Below are 16,559 nucleotides of genomic sequence, written 5' to 3'. Positions count from 1 at the left end.
CATATTTATGTCCATGAATACCCAATGTTTAGCTCCCACTTATAAGTGAGAATGTGTGGTATTTGGTTTTCTGTCCCTACATTAATTTGCTTAGGATAATGGCCTCCAGCTGCATCCATGTTGCTGCAAAGGATATGATTTCATTCTTTTTGTGGCTGCCTACTATTCCATGTTATATATGTACCATATTTTCTTTATGCGTCCACCATTAATGGGTACGTAGGTTGATTTAATGTCTTCGCTATTATGAATAATGCTATGATAAACATATGAGTGCATGTCACACACCTTTTGATGTGAAAAAAAAAAAGTCATTTGAACTAGATCCATAATCCATTATCTGAGATTCTTGGGGCCTGTTTTTCAGAATTTTAACTTTTCTGATTTTAGAAAGGCAATGTGATGCATATACCATGAGCATAACACTTCAGGGAGACCTGAGTAATCCTCAAAATCAAACAAATTAATATGTCTGCAGTTAAGTTCATGAATAGTCATATGACAGGGGATACATGAAATTATACATATTTTATGTATCAGTATCATCCCAATATCAGTTCATGTCAAGGAGTTTGCCACAAATTTGCAAGGAAAAAAAAGAAAATTTCTGGATTTCAGAACTTTGGGATAGATAAGGGATTGCTTAATATAAATTAAATAATTTAGTATTGGCAAAATGTATGTGGCACAGAAGTGAGAGTGAAAGGAGTTGAACTAAAGAAGATGTTCCCAAGCTGCTGTCACTGTCTAGAAGGAGGCTAAGACTCAGAGAGACAGATGCCCTGGGGACTGGCTTCACCCTGGCATTCCAGGGATCAGAACAAGCCCCAGAGGCTGCCCTGACAACTGCAGATGGAGGATGCACAGCCAAGATCAAGATAAAAAGTAGAAATGGGGGCTGAGAGTAGAACCCAGACAGGGAGCTATCAGAGTGGCCAAAGCAGATCAACCACGTTGGCATCCCTCAAGAACTGTTGAGAAACGCAGGAGCTCAGGCCCCACTCAGGCCTCCTAGTCAGACAGAATCAAGATCAAAATTCCAGATGATTTGTGTGCATCTTAAAGTTTGAAAAGCAGGGAGGAAAAGTCCAGGTGTTAAGGCCATATCTTAAAAATTGCCTCCAAGCTAATAAGGAGGTATGGGGGAAACATTTAACCTTACACGGTGTTTCAAGGATTATTCTCTCTGCTCACCAATTGATAAACAGAGATAATTTTCTTTAAAATTCAAGGTCTTCTTTTGGACTCAGCACAGCACAGCTCCCTAGCAGACATCACTCCCTGCTGCCCTGCTTCTCTCCCTGTCTACCAGAGAATCCCAGTTTTTAATGCTATTTTATGACTGAGACATCCACGTAAGTCTCCATTTGAAGAAAGGCTTCCAGGACTTTAAAACATCTGCAAATTCTCCAGGGCGTAAAATAGACACATTAAAAGACAGTTTAAAGGGTAGCTAGAATGGTTTACAAGGCAAATAAAAATTAGAATGAAAAATGAATCAAAATAAAGAGGTGGCAAAAGCGGTCAAAATAAAATTTCAAGTTGGATACATGAGTTTGTTTACTTTGTGAAAATGCATCGAGCTGCTCCTTAGACCCCAGCATTGGCTTCCCAGCCTCTGACTAAAGCTGCACATCCCAAAGTCCACTCCACACTACTCTGTCTACTCTACTCAGCTTCTTAGCTTCCCCTAGCCAGGTTCATGGCTGACCTTGGAACGCTCACCTATCAATATTTTTCAACCCCTAAATGTAAACTTTGGATCGTTTTACTTTTTATATTTTTTTAAATAATTTTATTTTATTTATAGTTTTCTGATACCTTTTTCTCTTTTTCTGTCCTTTTTTTTTTTTTTTTTTTTTTTTTTTGAGATGGAGTCTCACTGTCGCCCAGACTGGAGTGCAGTGGCGTGATCTCAGCTCACTGCAACTTCTGCCTCCTGGGTTCAAGTGATTCTCCTGCCCCAGCCTCCCAAGTAGCTGGGATTACAGGCACACACCACCATACCCAGCTAATGTATTGTATTTTAGTAGAGATGGTGTTTCACCATGTTGGCCAGCGTGGTCTCAAACTCCTGACCTCAAGCAATCCACCTGCCTCAGCCTCCCAAAGTGCTGGGATTACAGGTGTGAACCACCACGCCCAGCCTCTGACATCTTTTTCAAAAGACCCACGTGTGTGTGTGTGTGTGTGTGCATTTGTAGATACCATTATTCATCTGATTCTGAGTCTTAAGCCTTATTGTGCCACACATAACTTGAAGTTGACTTTCAGCTACAGACAAATGACGTGTCCAACTAAACTTTGTTACATCTGCTCTGTAGTTGAATGATATTTTCAGTTGATATATTCATCGGCCCCCTTTGTATATCTCTTTCAGAGAGTTTCTATGGGAGTGGGTATAGAAACATAAACAACCTCCCCTTCCCGAGTCCAAGTGATATCATTGTTCAGTTCCCACCTATGAGTGAGGGGGGAGGGATTGCATTGGGAGTTATACCTGATGTAAATGACGAGTTGATGGGTGCTGACGAGTTGATGGGTGCAGCACGCCAACATGGCACAAGTATACATATGTAACAAACCTGCACGTTATGCATATGTACCCTAGAACTTAAAGTATAATAATAAAAAATAATAATAATTTAAAAAAAAAAAGAAACACAAACAACCTCAAGTCATCTCCCCTCTTGATGTCTCCCAGCTGCAGGTGGAGCTGGAGCAAGAATACCAAGACAAATTCAAAAGACTGCCCCTCGAGATTTTGGAATTCGTGCAGGAAGCCATGAAAGGAAAGATCAGTGAAGACAGCAATCACGGTTCTGCCCCTCTCTCCCTGTCCTCAGACCCTGGAAAAGTGAACCACAAGACTCCCTCCAGTGAGGAGCTGGGAGGAGACATCCCAGGAAAAGAATTTGATACTCCTCTGTGAATGCTCCTGCCAGGCCTTCAGAAATTGCATGGCCACTCCAGCGACATCGGACTCTCTCTTATTACAAAGATCACTGCCCAGGACCATCTTCCCAAGAAGCATCCCTTAGCCTAAAATCCACACCAAAGGGAGAGTTCCAGAGGAATCCATGAAGAAGTCCCATGCCCAGGCTCCATGTGTCATGTGGAAACCTCTGCAGGTCTACTAGTAAAGAATGCATGTATGTGAGATTTTTGTTTTCTTTCCAATAGTAAATTCAAAGCAAGCAACTCGCAGGCTCCATGGAACTTTTAATGAAGGACAGTGTCTTCTTTGAAGAAAATCGAGCTCATGTTTTTATTCGAAGCTCTGGTGTAAAGTATTTCAAAGTCATAGAAATAGTTTGAGAAATGCATAGCATTATTTAACACTATTGAACAGCCTACTTTGAGTATTTTTTTTTCTAACTGCCCCTCAACTACCATTATCTTCAAGTCAACGTGCATATTACGTTGTTTCATCCTTCGCTTTGCAAGCACCAGTGACTTGCAGTTTGCTAATTTATTTATCATAGAGTCATCAATGTATTTGTTGCTGACATGGTTTTATTAGATACCGTAGTGATTCAAATACGTTTGTTTTCTATTTGGAAAAAAAAAAATCACTTGACTGTATCCTTGCCCAGTGAAGCCATCCCAAGACTTAGCAATATGGATTGTACATTTGGCTGCATCAACAAGTCAGCCACACACTTCCAGGCAGTGTGCTGTTTGCATTGACTATTTGCACTCAGAGTCTGGGTATTCATTGGTTTTTTGCCTGAAATGATCAAATAACTACAAATGGTCTGTTGAATAAAAATAGTTGAGCTGACATATGTTAAGCAGATATTCAATCAGAGTGAACAGGTTCCAGTGGTTATTTTGTTGTTTGACATTTTTTATGGTTCATTTATTTTTAATATAGAGAGGGAGATTGAATATTTATCTAGAGAATACAAAGACTCACATGTAAATGATAGGTATTATCTCCATGTATATATGTACCCACTTAGTCATGTAAGTGCATATACACATACACACACACATAAGTGTAGATATGTGTTTATTAATTGACAATGACCCAAATCTCTTCCACAAGACTTAAAACCAAAATCAGGGACAAATGGATAGAGAAGAAAAGGGTCAAACATCTAGATTACATGGATGTTAAATTATATGGAGATGCTAAGAAATAATTGATGGAGCCATTGATGCAAACTGAAGTAGATTTAGAACTTATTATATGTATTTGATTTATATTTTGCAAGATCAAAAATTAAATGTTAAGCATCAGATTTTAAGCTTGTTTTAATGGTCAAAAAATTAGGACAGAAATAGGGACATTTATTAGAATCTTCCATAATTTTTAAGTCTGAAACATTTCTATTTTATTCTAACATAAAAAAACTTTCATTATATATTTACTAAGTACATTTAATTCACTTAACTGTGTCTTTACAAGTTCCTATTTTAGGTGGCATAAGAGAAACAAATTACATCAAGGTAAAACTGATCAAAAGCATGATTGAAAGTTCTGAAAAAAGAAAAACAATAATATATAGAAAAATGTAACTTAGAAGGTAACACATGAGTATTGAAGTTAAAACCCAGAAGCCAGATGATCACAGTTTTATTTTACTTTAAAATAAACCTGTCTGATTGTAGCTTAGCGAAATATCTTAAAACGCAAAAACCAGTTGTGTCCTGAAAATTGTGTTTCAAGAATTTAATATTTTTATGAAAATTATTTTATTTAACTTTAAGCAATAACTAGAGATCACAATTAAATTTTAATCAAAATGAAGGCTTAGTTCAAACATAAGGAAACAGTGTTTGATTAAAAAAACACATCTAGTAAGACGCAAGGGGAAAATCACATCCTCTTTGGAGATTATTATATTTTGATCTGAAGGGTTTGGGGTGTTCATTAGACACTTAATAAAACTTCCACTGAAAAAGAAATCTTTTGTAAATCATTCTACTTTTGCACTTTGAAAGAAAGGCATTAATCATAAAGAAGCGAGAACGGTCAAAATCGAATGCTGCATTTTTATAAACAAAATTACAGACTGTCTGAAATTACAGAAGAATGAACTAATAATAGCATTCATAACCAAACACAATGGTGATTATTGCAGAACATCGTATCACATTTTAGTCCAGAGATAGAATAAAGTTGAATAACCTTGACTTACACAAAACTGTTTTGGTAGTTGGATTTCATTATCTTAGTGAATTTAGTCATTTTACAATATGTTTGTATTTGGCCATTTACTGTAATCACATTTTTATATCTGTACAATGACACTTTTTGCAGTTGTGGGGTAGTGTGTAACACTGTCCATCTTGCATCATTGAAACTACTACAATGATACTATCATTTAATAATATTAATATTACTTGAAATAGACTAAGATAAAGAAAAGGGGTCTGTATGATGTGCAGTTTTGTGCCTTTATGTATTTGCCTTGTTGTTTGTTGAATGTGTGAAAATCTGTACTGTGGTTTTTCCTATAATAGAGAGTAGAGCTGTGTATTAAATTAGACTGTGTCTCTCTGATACCTGTACACTACTGAGAATAGCATGGTTTTGGCCATGTATACCAATTTTCAAAGTTCTAATGACATGCCATGTGTTTTTGGTTTTTTACATTTCATTTTAAAATTTGAGTATCACCACACATTAATTAATACTCCTGTAGTAGATAAGCTGTCTTTAAATAATTCCAAAAAAAGGGCCATTGCTTGCATTACTTTGAATTTAATGTTGCGCTTGTGCACTGTATTAATATTGTTTGTGATGGATTGGACATTGTGATTCTTGCCTTTTAAGAAGAAAAAAAGATAGGACAAAGTATTTGAAGCTCTTAAAATGTACATATTTTGGTTCTTCTATCTCAAATTATTTAAAATGCATAATTCACATTTTTGTAATAATTCTATGCAATTTTGTGGCATGATGTTTCTTCCACTTGTAATTTTATGTGCTTTCATCACAAATCCAAAGGAAACAATAAAAATTTCTTAACACAATCCAGCTGTTATTTCTTGGTGTCAGAGCCAACCTTCTTTTGACAGGGAAAGTGGTGGGAGCAGACATAATGCCAGTCTTTAGGGCCATCGTGCCCATTCTGACAGGGCACATCTATGCCCGTAAAGGATATTGGGTGTGCCAGAGGACACAGTGTTCATTGCTGTCATTCTGCCACCCTCCATCCAGGAGTGGCATTACACTTGCCATTGTTTCCATAATGGAGACCCTCTCTTCCTTCCTCTCTTCCTTCCTTTCTCTCTGTCTTCCTTGACCAAAGTTAAGCAAAGCAAAACGGTCAAAGGTTTTTTGGCAAATAGTTGCAGTGACAAGAATTGACAGAGCACTTGATGTAAATGTTCTTATAGAACAGATTTTAAAAGCATTTACAATGTTGATAGGATAAGAAATGTATGTGTGAGTTTTATGTGAATGTTCCAGAGACACCCCAAATACAGTGTATTTGTTACTTCTGTGTTACAAATGACTCTAAAATCTAAGGGCTTAAAACAATCAGAATTATCTGTTATCTCTTAGCTTTTCAAAAAAAATGTGTGGGTACATAGTAGGTATATATATTTATAGGGTACATGAGAGAGATATGTTGATACAGGCATAAAATGTATAATAATTACATTAGGGTAAATGGGGTATCCATCACCTCAAGCATTTATCCTTTCCTTGTCTTAGAAACAATCCAATTATACTCTTCTAATTATTTTTAATTGCACAATAAATTAATTGACTGTAGTCACCCTGTTGTGCTATCAAACACTAGATCTTATTCATTCTATCTAACTACATTTTTGCTCATACTAATAATCCTTACGCCCTCTTTTCCCCAACTACCCTTCCCAGCGTCTGGTAACCATCCTTCTACTCTCTATCTTCATGAGTTCAGTTATTTTAATTTTTATATCCCATGAATAAGTGAGGACATGTGAAGTTCATCTTTCTGTGCCTGGCTTATTTCACTTACTGTAATGACCTCCAGTTCCATCTACATTGTTGCGAATGACAAGATCTCATTTTTTAATGGCTGAATAGAACTCCATTGTGTATATGTTACCATGTTTCCTTTATCCATTCATCTGTTGATGGACACTTAGGTTACTTTCAAATCTTGGCTATGGTAAACAGTACTGCAACAAACACAGTAGTGCAGATATCTCTTCAATGTACTAATTTATTTTATTTTGTATATGCCTAGAAATGGGATTGCTGGATCATATAGTAGCTCTACTTTTAGCTTTCTGACGAATCTCCAAACTGTTCTCCATAGTGCTTGCACCAATTTACGTTCCCACCAATAGTGTACAAAGCTTCCCTTTTCTCCTCATTCTCATCAGCATTTATTTTTGCTTGTCTTTTGGATAAAAGCCATTTTAACTGGGATAAGATAATATCTCATTGTAGTTCTATTTGCATTTCTCTGATTATCAATGATGTAGAGTACATTTTCATATACCTGTTTGCCGTTTGTATGTCATCTTTTGAAAAAATGTCTATTCAGATCTTTTGCTCATTTTTAAATTGAATAATTACATTTTTTTCTATAGAGTTGTTTGAGCTACTTATATATTCTGGTTATTAATCCCTTGTGAGCTGGGAAGTCTTAAAATGTTTGCTTCCATTCTGTGGATGGTCTCTTCACTTTGTTGATTGTTTCCTTTTCTGTGTAGAAGATTTTTAATCTGTGTGATCCCACTTGTCTATTTTTCCCTTAGTTGCCTGCACTTGCAGGGTATTCCTTAAGAAATCTTTGTCCATTTCAATATCCTGGAGAGTTTCCCCAATATTTTCTCTTAGTAGTTTCATAGTTTCAGGTCTTAGATTTAAGTCTTTAGTCCATTTTGATTTGATGTTTGTATGTAGTGAGAGATAGAGGTCAAGTTTTATTGTTCTGCATATGGATATACAGTTTTCCCAGCACCATTTATTGAAGAGACTGTCCTTTCTCCAACATATGTTCTTGGCACCTTTGTTGAAAATGACCTCACTGTAGATGTAGCGATTTATTTCTGGGTTCTCTACTCTGTTCCATTGGTCAATGTGTCTGTTTCTATGCCAGCACCATGCTGTTTGGGTTACTATAGCTCTATAGTATAATTTGAAGTGAGATAATGTAGCCTCCCCAGTTCTTTTTGCTCATGATAGCTTTAGCTATACTGGGTCTTTCGTGGTTACATATAAATTTTAGGATTTTTTTTCTATTTCTGTGAAGAATGTCATTGGTATTTTGATAGAGATTGCACTGAATCTGTACATTGCTTTGGGTAGTATGGACATATTGATTCTTCCAATCCATGAACATGCAATATTGTTCCTTTTTATTGTGTTCTCTTCAATTTCTTTCATCAATGTTTTGTAGTTTTTATTGTAGAGATCTTTCACTTCTTTGGCTTAAAGTTATTCCTAAGTATTTTACTTGTAGCTATTATAAATGGGACTATATTCTTGATATCTTTTTCAGATTGTTCACTGCTGGCATATAGAAATGCTAATTTTTTTGTATGTTAACTTTATATCCTGCAACTTTACTGAATTTGTTTCTCAGTTCCAATAATTTTTGGTGGAGTCTTTAGCTTTTTACAAATATAAGATTATGTCATCTGCAAACAATGGTAATTTGATTTTTCCTTTCCAATTTGGATGCCCTTTATTTCCTTCTCTTGTCTGATTGTTCTAGCTAAGACTTAAAGTACTATGTTCAACAACAGTGGTGAAAGTGGACATCTTGTCTTGTTCCAGATCTTAGAGGAATGACTTACCATTTTTTTCAATTCAGTGTGATACTAGCTATAGGTTTGTCATATATGGCTTTTCCTTCTATATCCAGTTTTTTAAGGGCTTTTATCACTAAGGGATGCTGAATTTTATCAAATGTTATCTCATAGCTTTTTTGAGTCAGGAATTCAGAGAGGGCAAAGCAGATATGGCTTGTCTCTATGATATCTGGGGCCTCAGTCAGAAGATTAGAAGTCTTGGGCTAGAATCCACTCACACATCTAGTGGTTGATGTTGTATCAAATGGGAGCATAGCTGGGGCTCTGGGGTGGAACACCTGCTCATGCCCTTTCTATGGAGAAGCCTGGGCCTGGGCTTTTTCACAATATGGTAGCTGGATTCCAAGGCAGAGCCTCCGAGAGAGCCAGACAGAAACTGTCAACATTTTTATAACCAAGCCTCAAAGTTACATACATCACTTATGTCAGACTCTATTCGTTGGTGCTATCACAAACCTCTTCCCAGATTCAAGGTGCAGTAACAAACATAGACCCCATCTTACCTTGGGAACACAGTTGATCACCCTGAAGAAGTACATGAGGGATGGAATGAATATAGGCATGACCGTCTTAAAAAACATAATCTGCCGCACACAGTATGCATGAAGCTGAATTTGTGTTACCTTCAAAGCTGCTCCACCTCCTTTGTTTTCTACATCAGTGAACAAAACCAGTATTACAAATCACACTCCAGCCTATGCAACCTTATGGGCCATTCCACCTCACGGGCTTTTTAACTACCATTTCTTTAAACTACTTACATTCATCCTTTCTCTTTCTCTTAAATCACTCCCCCAGCGCGCGCGCGCACGCGCGCACACACACACACACACACACACACACACACACACACAGAGAGAGAGAGAGAGAGAGACAGAGAGAGAGAGAGAATTCCTTTGGTTCCCTCCTTTCCTTGGCTAACTTCTATTTATGTTTCAGTTTATAACATAAATGTCAATTCCTCTAGGAACCACCAAAGCTTCTCTCAAACCCCTTCATCTATTCTCCCAATGCATCCTGTATCAGTTACCCACAGCTACATAGCAAGCAACAGCAAAAGTTGGTGTTTGAAATAACTACCACTTACTACTGGTTGTGGGCCTATGGATGGGTAGATGGCTCTGCTGATCTGAGCTGGGCTGGGCTTGTCTCAACTGGGCTCATCTATGCAGTTACAGTAAGCCGAGAGCTATCTGGTGGCTGATCATGGCTGGGCTCATTGATATGTCTGGGGCCTTGGCTGGAACAACTGGGCTGACATGACTCTAATTCATAGGATTTCTCATCCTCCAGGAGATAAAATGTGTATCCAATAAAATATTCTCCAACTATTAAAAAGAGTTAAATACTGACACATGCTAAAACACAGATGAATCTTTAAAACTTTATGCTAAGTGACAGAAGGCAGATGAAAAAGGTCACATGTTGTATAAATCCAGTTGTACGAAATGTATGGCTTTTTCACACATCAGAGGCAGGATATAAAGAACACATAAAAGTGCTCGAGGTCTCTTGAAGTCTAAACTCAGAACCATACACCATCACTTCTACCAGATTCTATTGGTGAAAATAAGCCAAAAGGCCAGCCCAGATAAAGTATAAAAGGAGCCTCCAATGTCACAAGGAAAAGGATGTAGACACAGGGTTGTTACTAAGGCAATCAATCCAACAACCCCTTGTTATTTCTTCCACATAGAGAGTGCATACCAACTCCATGTAATGGCCTTCCTACTAAAATACATCCTCCACGGACACCTTTGATGCCAGATGTCATGTCTCATTTACGATGAATCTGCACACTCAACCTAATATCATAACTTAATAAATACTGTGTTTATAGTGAATAAATCCATTTCCTTATCTAGCTATTAGTACTACATTACAGGAAAATAAACAATTGGCTAGGTGCAAAGGCTCATGCCTGTAATCCTAACACTTTGGGAGGCAGAGGTGGTTGGATTGCTTGAGCTCAAGAGTTCAAGACCAGCCTGGGAAGCATGGTGAGACCCAGTATCATTTTTCCTATTTTAAATAGAATTTTTTTTTGAGACGGAGTCTTGCTCTGCTGCCCAGATTGGAGTGCTGTGACGTGATCTCAGCTCACTGCAAGCTCTGCCTCCTGGGGTCACGCCATTCTCCTGCCTCAGCCTCCTGAGTAACTGGGACTACAGGCACCCGCCACCATGCCTGGCTAATTTTTTTGTATTTTTAGTAGAGATGGGGTTTCACCATGTTAGCCAGGATGGTCTCAATCTCCTGACCTTGTGATCCACCCGCCTTGGCCTCCCAAAGTGCTGGAATTACAGGCGTGAGCCACTGCGCCCAGCCTTAAATAGAAATGTTTTTCCCTTTCCTAAAACAGAAAAAATTAGCTGTGCATGGTGGCATGCACCTGTAGTCCCAGCTACTTGGGAGGCTGAAGAGGATCACTTGAGCCCAGAAATTCAATACTGCAGTAAGCCATGATTGCACCACTGCACTCTAACCTGGGAGACTTAGAGCAAGACCCTGTCTCAGAAACAAACAAACAACAACAAAAAAAAACAAACAACAAACAAGAACAAAACCAGAAAAAGAAACAACTGATATCTCAATCATCTCAATAATAAATGTCATTAAGTCAAAGCTACAATGCTATTTAGGTACTTTCTGAATCAGCAACACTATAATAGTAAGGCTAGACTACACAGGAGCCACACTCTTTGCCTTTGACTTACGGTACCAACTCCAAAACATGAAAGAGCTAGTAACTGATGAAACCAAATATTATTTTTGAGACACTGGTGAAGAAAGTGGGGCTCACCTTAGATCCTGGGGTTACCAAGCAGCCTCTTTTGGCCCACAAGAGAAAATTCAGGAGAAATTCTTGCCCATGAACATTTATGTATTGTTAAATTGCTTCTTTGAGCACTCCGGATATTTTATCTGTTTGTTTGTTTTATGTTTCTCTCTGATTCTGGATCTTTTATTCTTTTTAATATTGTATTTAATTTTTTAGAGGCACAATCTCTAAAAAGGCATAGTCTCACTCGGTCACCCAGTGTGGAGTGCAGTGGTGCATTCATAGCTCACTGCAGTTTCAAACTCCTGGGCCCAAGCAATCCTCCCACATCAGCCTCCTAAGTAGCTGGGACTATAGGTGTGCGCAACCTAGCTAATTTTTAAAATAACAACTTTATAATTCATGTTCCATAAAGTACACTGTTTTACAAAGTACGTACTTCAGTGGTTTTTAGTATAATCACAGTTTCTCATTAATCATCACTCTAATTTCAGAACATTTTCATCACCCCAAAAAGAAACCTCATATTCATGAAAAAACATTTCTCATTCTCTCCCCCAAACATTCTCTATTCAGACCATGAAAACCATTAATTCTTTTTCTGTCTCTGTGGATTTGTCTATTCTGGACATTTCATACAATTGGATTTATACATTATGTGACCTTTTCCATCTGGCTTCTTTCACTTAGCATAAAGTCTTCAAGATACATCTATCAGTATTTAACTCTTTTTAATAGTTGGATAATATTTTATTGGAAATATATTTTGTTTATTCATTCACACCTAATGGACATTTGGGTTGCATCCATTTTTTGGTTATTATGAATAATGCTGCTATGAACATTTGCATACAAGTTTTTATGTGGAAACATGTTTTCAGCTTCTCTTGGGTATATACTTAGGAGCAGAATTGCTGGGTCATATGGTAACTCTATGTTTAACTCTTTGAGGAACTGCCAAACTGTTTTCCAAAGTGGCTGTACCGCTTTAAATACGCAGCAATGTATGAAGCTTCCAATCTCACATTCTTGCTCACACTTGTTTTCTGTCTTTTTGATTATTAATACCCTAGTGTGTGTGGAATAATGTCTCACTGTGGTTTTCATTTGCATTTCTCTAGTAACTAATATGTTGTGTATCGTGACCATATGTATCTCTCCTTCAGTGGAATGTCTGTTCAAATCCTTTGCCCAGTTTTAATTGGTTGAATATTTATTTTTAAATCTAGGTCTCCTTTCTTGATTTTTGGCCTCTGGTAATTTTGCGACTGTCCATCACAAAACCTCATCTAAGGAAGGCTCTTTCAATTGTTATTTATTCGAGGCTACTGAATAGCTGTAGGTTGTGCAGGAAATTGTCCTGGTTGTTTTCTACGTGAATCCAGAAAGCCATTTGTCTGCTTATTGTTTTACTAAATGTCAAATATTTGTTTATTTCCCCAGACTTCTCTTTCTTCTAAAATTAGAGTACATAAAAAGTCTGATAAATATGAGTTGCATTAACTCGGATCTAGTAAATTTCTTATAGAAGAAATTTAAGGAGCTAGTGCCTGAGCAGAAAGCTTCAACCAATGGGAAATCGTGGGTAAATGTCTCAGCTTCACTTAAGGGCAAGTGAAAGTTTGAATATTGCACTGGCAATCTTAGCCCCACAGACTTTAAAAGTTGATGCAAATTACGTAACACATTATCCAACTGATGCTGTCAAGAAATACAATGTGTCAATAAGAAACACACCAATAACAAAGGAAAACAAATTACCAATTAAATTATGACTCCTCATCAAACATAAAGGCATCCAATTCAATTTCGAGAAGGTTAAAAGCAAAAGTATGTCTTAGAATCAGTGAAATATCATAATTTTCTTTCTTTTTTTACTTCCAAAACTACCTGTTCTATAAGAACCTATGGTTGTACATTAATTTATTTAAAACCAACAGAAAGCACAATCTCCAGGCAGCATTGTATTCAAAGTAAAAATGCCCCAAGACCAGAAAAATCATTGGAAAGCAGAGATAAGTTTGTACTAAACTTACTACAAAAAGTGCCCAAGTAAGACTTGATTCATAATCTACCATAGTCTCTTAAAATTACTTTCACCCCCTGTTTGTCTCTCTCGTGATTGTCACTGATAAAGAAACTGCCACCAAAACCGCCCTTAAAACCCAGCTTGTGCAGCTCTTGCCTTTTCTCCCCTCACTCTCATCTCTGGATTTACTCTATTTTCTTGAACCATCTTTAACCTTTGCATGAATCCTTTAATTTTTACAATGTGAATCACTGTGTTCTTTCTGAATGCTCTAGTATTGCTTCATTCAGCCACCCAAAGGCTCACAAATAAAGCAGGCAAAAATAGAATTATCTTTACACTGGAAGAGGCTACAGCTACACCTTTAGCAACATATTTCCCAGTAATATATTCACTCAACACATACTTAATAAACACCTACTATATTCCAGGCATTGATTCTGCCATAGGCTCAGTCAGACTTAAAGTGCATGTTTCTTGGTGATAATCATTCCCAGGTAAGTATATCTTTAAGTCCACTCTCTATGCCTCTACTCAAACTCTGTGTCTCTACCTCAACACAGTTTGACAGAAGGAAGGGTCCATTTGCACGCACACACACACACACACACACACACAAACCCCAGATTGTGGTAGAGGGTCTTCAGCATCGAATGGCATTTACCATCTTTTTATCCTCACTTGCAACTTACATGCAGCAAAAGGCCACTCCAAGTTTTGGAACCTAGGATATAGCCCAAGAGACAGTTTATGAGTTCAAGTAGTTTATTTGGGAGATGAGTTTGTACTAAAAGCTTTATTAAAAATGCCAAACTAGGATTGATTCAACACATTACAAAGTCTCTACTTTTCCCATCTTTTCATTTCCCTGTTTATTACTGTCACAGATTAAAGACCTGACCCTAAAATTTCCCTCAATTCCCAGTTGATTTATTCTATTTTCTTAATTTCTTCTATTTTCTTTAAGTGAGATGGGGATGTAAGGAAAGTTATTCTGATGACTGGGTTATCACTGTGAACAAAAGTGTTCAAGCCCCCCAATCAAACTCAAAAGGCCTTAGGTGCACCCCTCACAGTTAACTCACCAAGACATGAAGAAGCTGAGACATTTACCCACAATTTCCCATTGGTTGAAGCTTTCTGCTCAGGCACTAGCTCCTTAACGCTTCCAACTTGTGCAATCTGTTAGCCAAGTATGCTCCTGTGACGAGAAAGCATCGCCAGGCAGAAACGAAAAAACTCTTTAGGTGAATAGAGATTTTTCTCAGGTGATCTCTGAAGAAGGCTAACGGCTACATCCTAACACTCAACATTTCAAGAAAGTTTGCATTCCATCTGTAAGTAACATACAGAGAAGAGTTAGGTAAACTGGTTTCCATAAAGCTACCTATGCACTAGGAATTATAGATCTTTAATTGTTAAACCTCAAGGCACCCCCTTGCCCAACTCTGAGACTTATATGTGACCATAATTATAGCTTGACTCATCCTCAAATGGAAGGACCCAGGGAAGAAGTCTATGCCAGCCCTAGAATTGAGTTTGTAAACATTTGAGCCAGGAATTCTAGGGTGCTGGTTATAGTCTAAAAAGGGTATGTTGCCACCAGTTTGGCATTAGGCCAAACAGATTTCTCCTTGTGGGGGAGACACAACCAGGCAAAGGCCAGAGTTAAGACCTCTAAAGCATGAGACCCAAGGCAAGCACTTCTCTTGCCTGGATCCAGGACAGTACTGCTTCCAAACATAAGTAGCTAGATAATTTCAAAAATATTAAGTAATATAGTATTGTCCCTATCAGATATGGCTTGGATGTTTGTCCTGTCCAAATCTCATGTTGCTCATGTAGAAATGTGATTCTTAACGTTGGAGGTGGGGTCTGGTGGGAGGTGATTGAATCATGGGAGTAGATCTCTAATGAATAGTTTAGAACCATCCCCTTGGAGATAAGTGAGTTCTTGCTCAGTTCACATGAGACCTAGCTGTTGAAACATCTAAGACCTCATTTCTCTCTCTGTCTCTTGCGCCCACTCTGAACATTTGACATGCTGGCTTTTCCTTTGCCTTCTACCATGAGTAAGAGCTCCCTGAGTCCCTCACCAGAAGCTGAGCAGATGTCAGCACTATGCTTCCTGTACAGCCTGCCAAACTGTGAGCCAATTAAACCTCTTTTCTTTATAAATTGCCCAGCCTCAGGTATTTCTCTATAGCAGTGCAAGAATAGACTAATACACCATCGGATCTTTCATTTACTCAAAAGTCAAGCCTTTCTGTGTTTCACATCTCAGAGAATAAAAGCAGTAAGGTGGAAAGCTGAAAGTCTGAATCTCTTCCTGGTCTTTCTCATTCAAAAGCCTGAATAATTGGAGGAATGAAAAGGATTCCAGTTATGGACAAAATGTTGAAAGAAATCATGATACAAAATAATCTCTGCCTGATCTGGGAAAAATAAACAAAATAAACAGACTTGGAGGCGGGGAGTGGAGGAGGGGGGAGTATGTTAAAAGTATAGACGTCAGAGGTTCTTGAGAAAGGAATTAGTTTCTTTATGCAAAACACCAAAGAAAGAACGAGATCTCAGAGGGACCACAGTCAACCTTAGCAAATTGTACTAAGGTGGCTTCAATAAATTCCTATATTCTAGTGTGGCATGGAAACTACAGAAAAATTCCAGGATTCTCAAGATTAAAACAGATAAAGCAGTGAAAACCATTGAATCTAACCAGACAAGGAGGACAACAACAAGGTAGAGTGGTGGATGTCTCAGTAGAGGCCTGCATAGAAAGATGACATTGAGGATCAGTGGGTTCTCCTCTGGCACATCTTAGCACTATGTAAGCCTCTTGAAATTTAGCTACAACTGAAAATAAGTGAGTTTCTCTTAGCAGATGAGCACTAAAGAAATGAACTATTGAGTTACATAAAAACATCCTACCAAAACTTCTGAATCATGAAGATAGTCATTTATACCCAGAATGACTGA

At 37.7% G+C, this 16,559-nt stretch overlaps 1 protein-coding gene across 2 annotated transcripts in view; it reads left to right on the top strand.

Annotated features, from left to right (window-relative positions):
- PLCB1 (phospholipase C beta 1) overlaps positions 1 to 5,985 on the top strand; it is a 744,009-nt gene extending 738,024 nt beyond the window's left edge. For both annotated transcript variants that reach the window (XM_005568372.4, XM_005568373.4), the window contains one exon: positions 2,705 to 5,985. In XM_005568372.4, coding sequence (XP_005568429.1) covers positions 2,705 to 2,932 — 228 coding nt within the window. In that variant the 3' untranslated portion in view covers positions 2,933 to 5,985. The remainder of the gene's footprint in view (positions 1 to 2,704) is intronic.
- Positions 5,986 to 16,559: the final 10,574 nt, after the last annotated feature.

Source organism: Macaca fascicularis, chromosome 10, assembly GCF_037993035.2.
Source record: "Macaca fascicularis isolate 582-1 chromosome 10, T2T-MFA8v1.1".
Lineage (NCBI taxonomy): Eukaryota > Metazoa > Chordata > Mammalia > Primates > Cercopithecidae > Macaca > Macaca fascicularis.
This window is presented reverse-complemented; position numbering and strand designations above follow the sequence as displayed.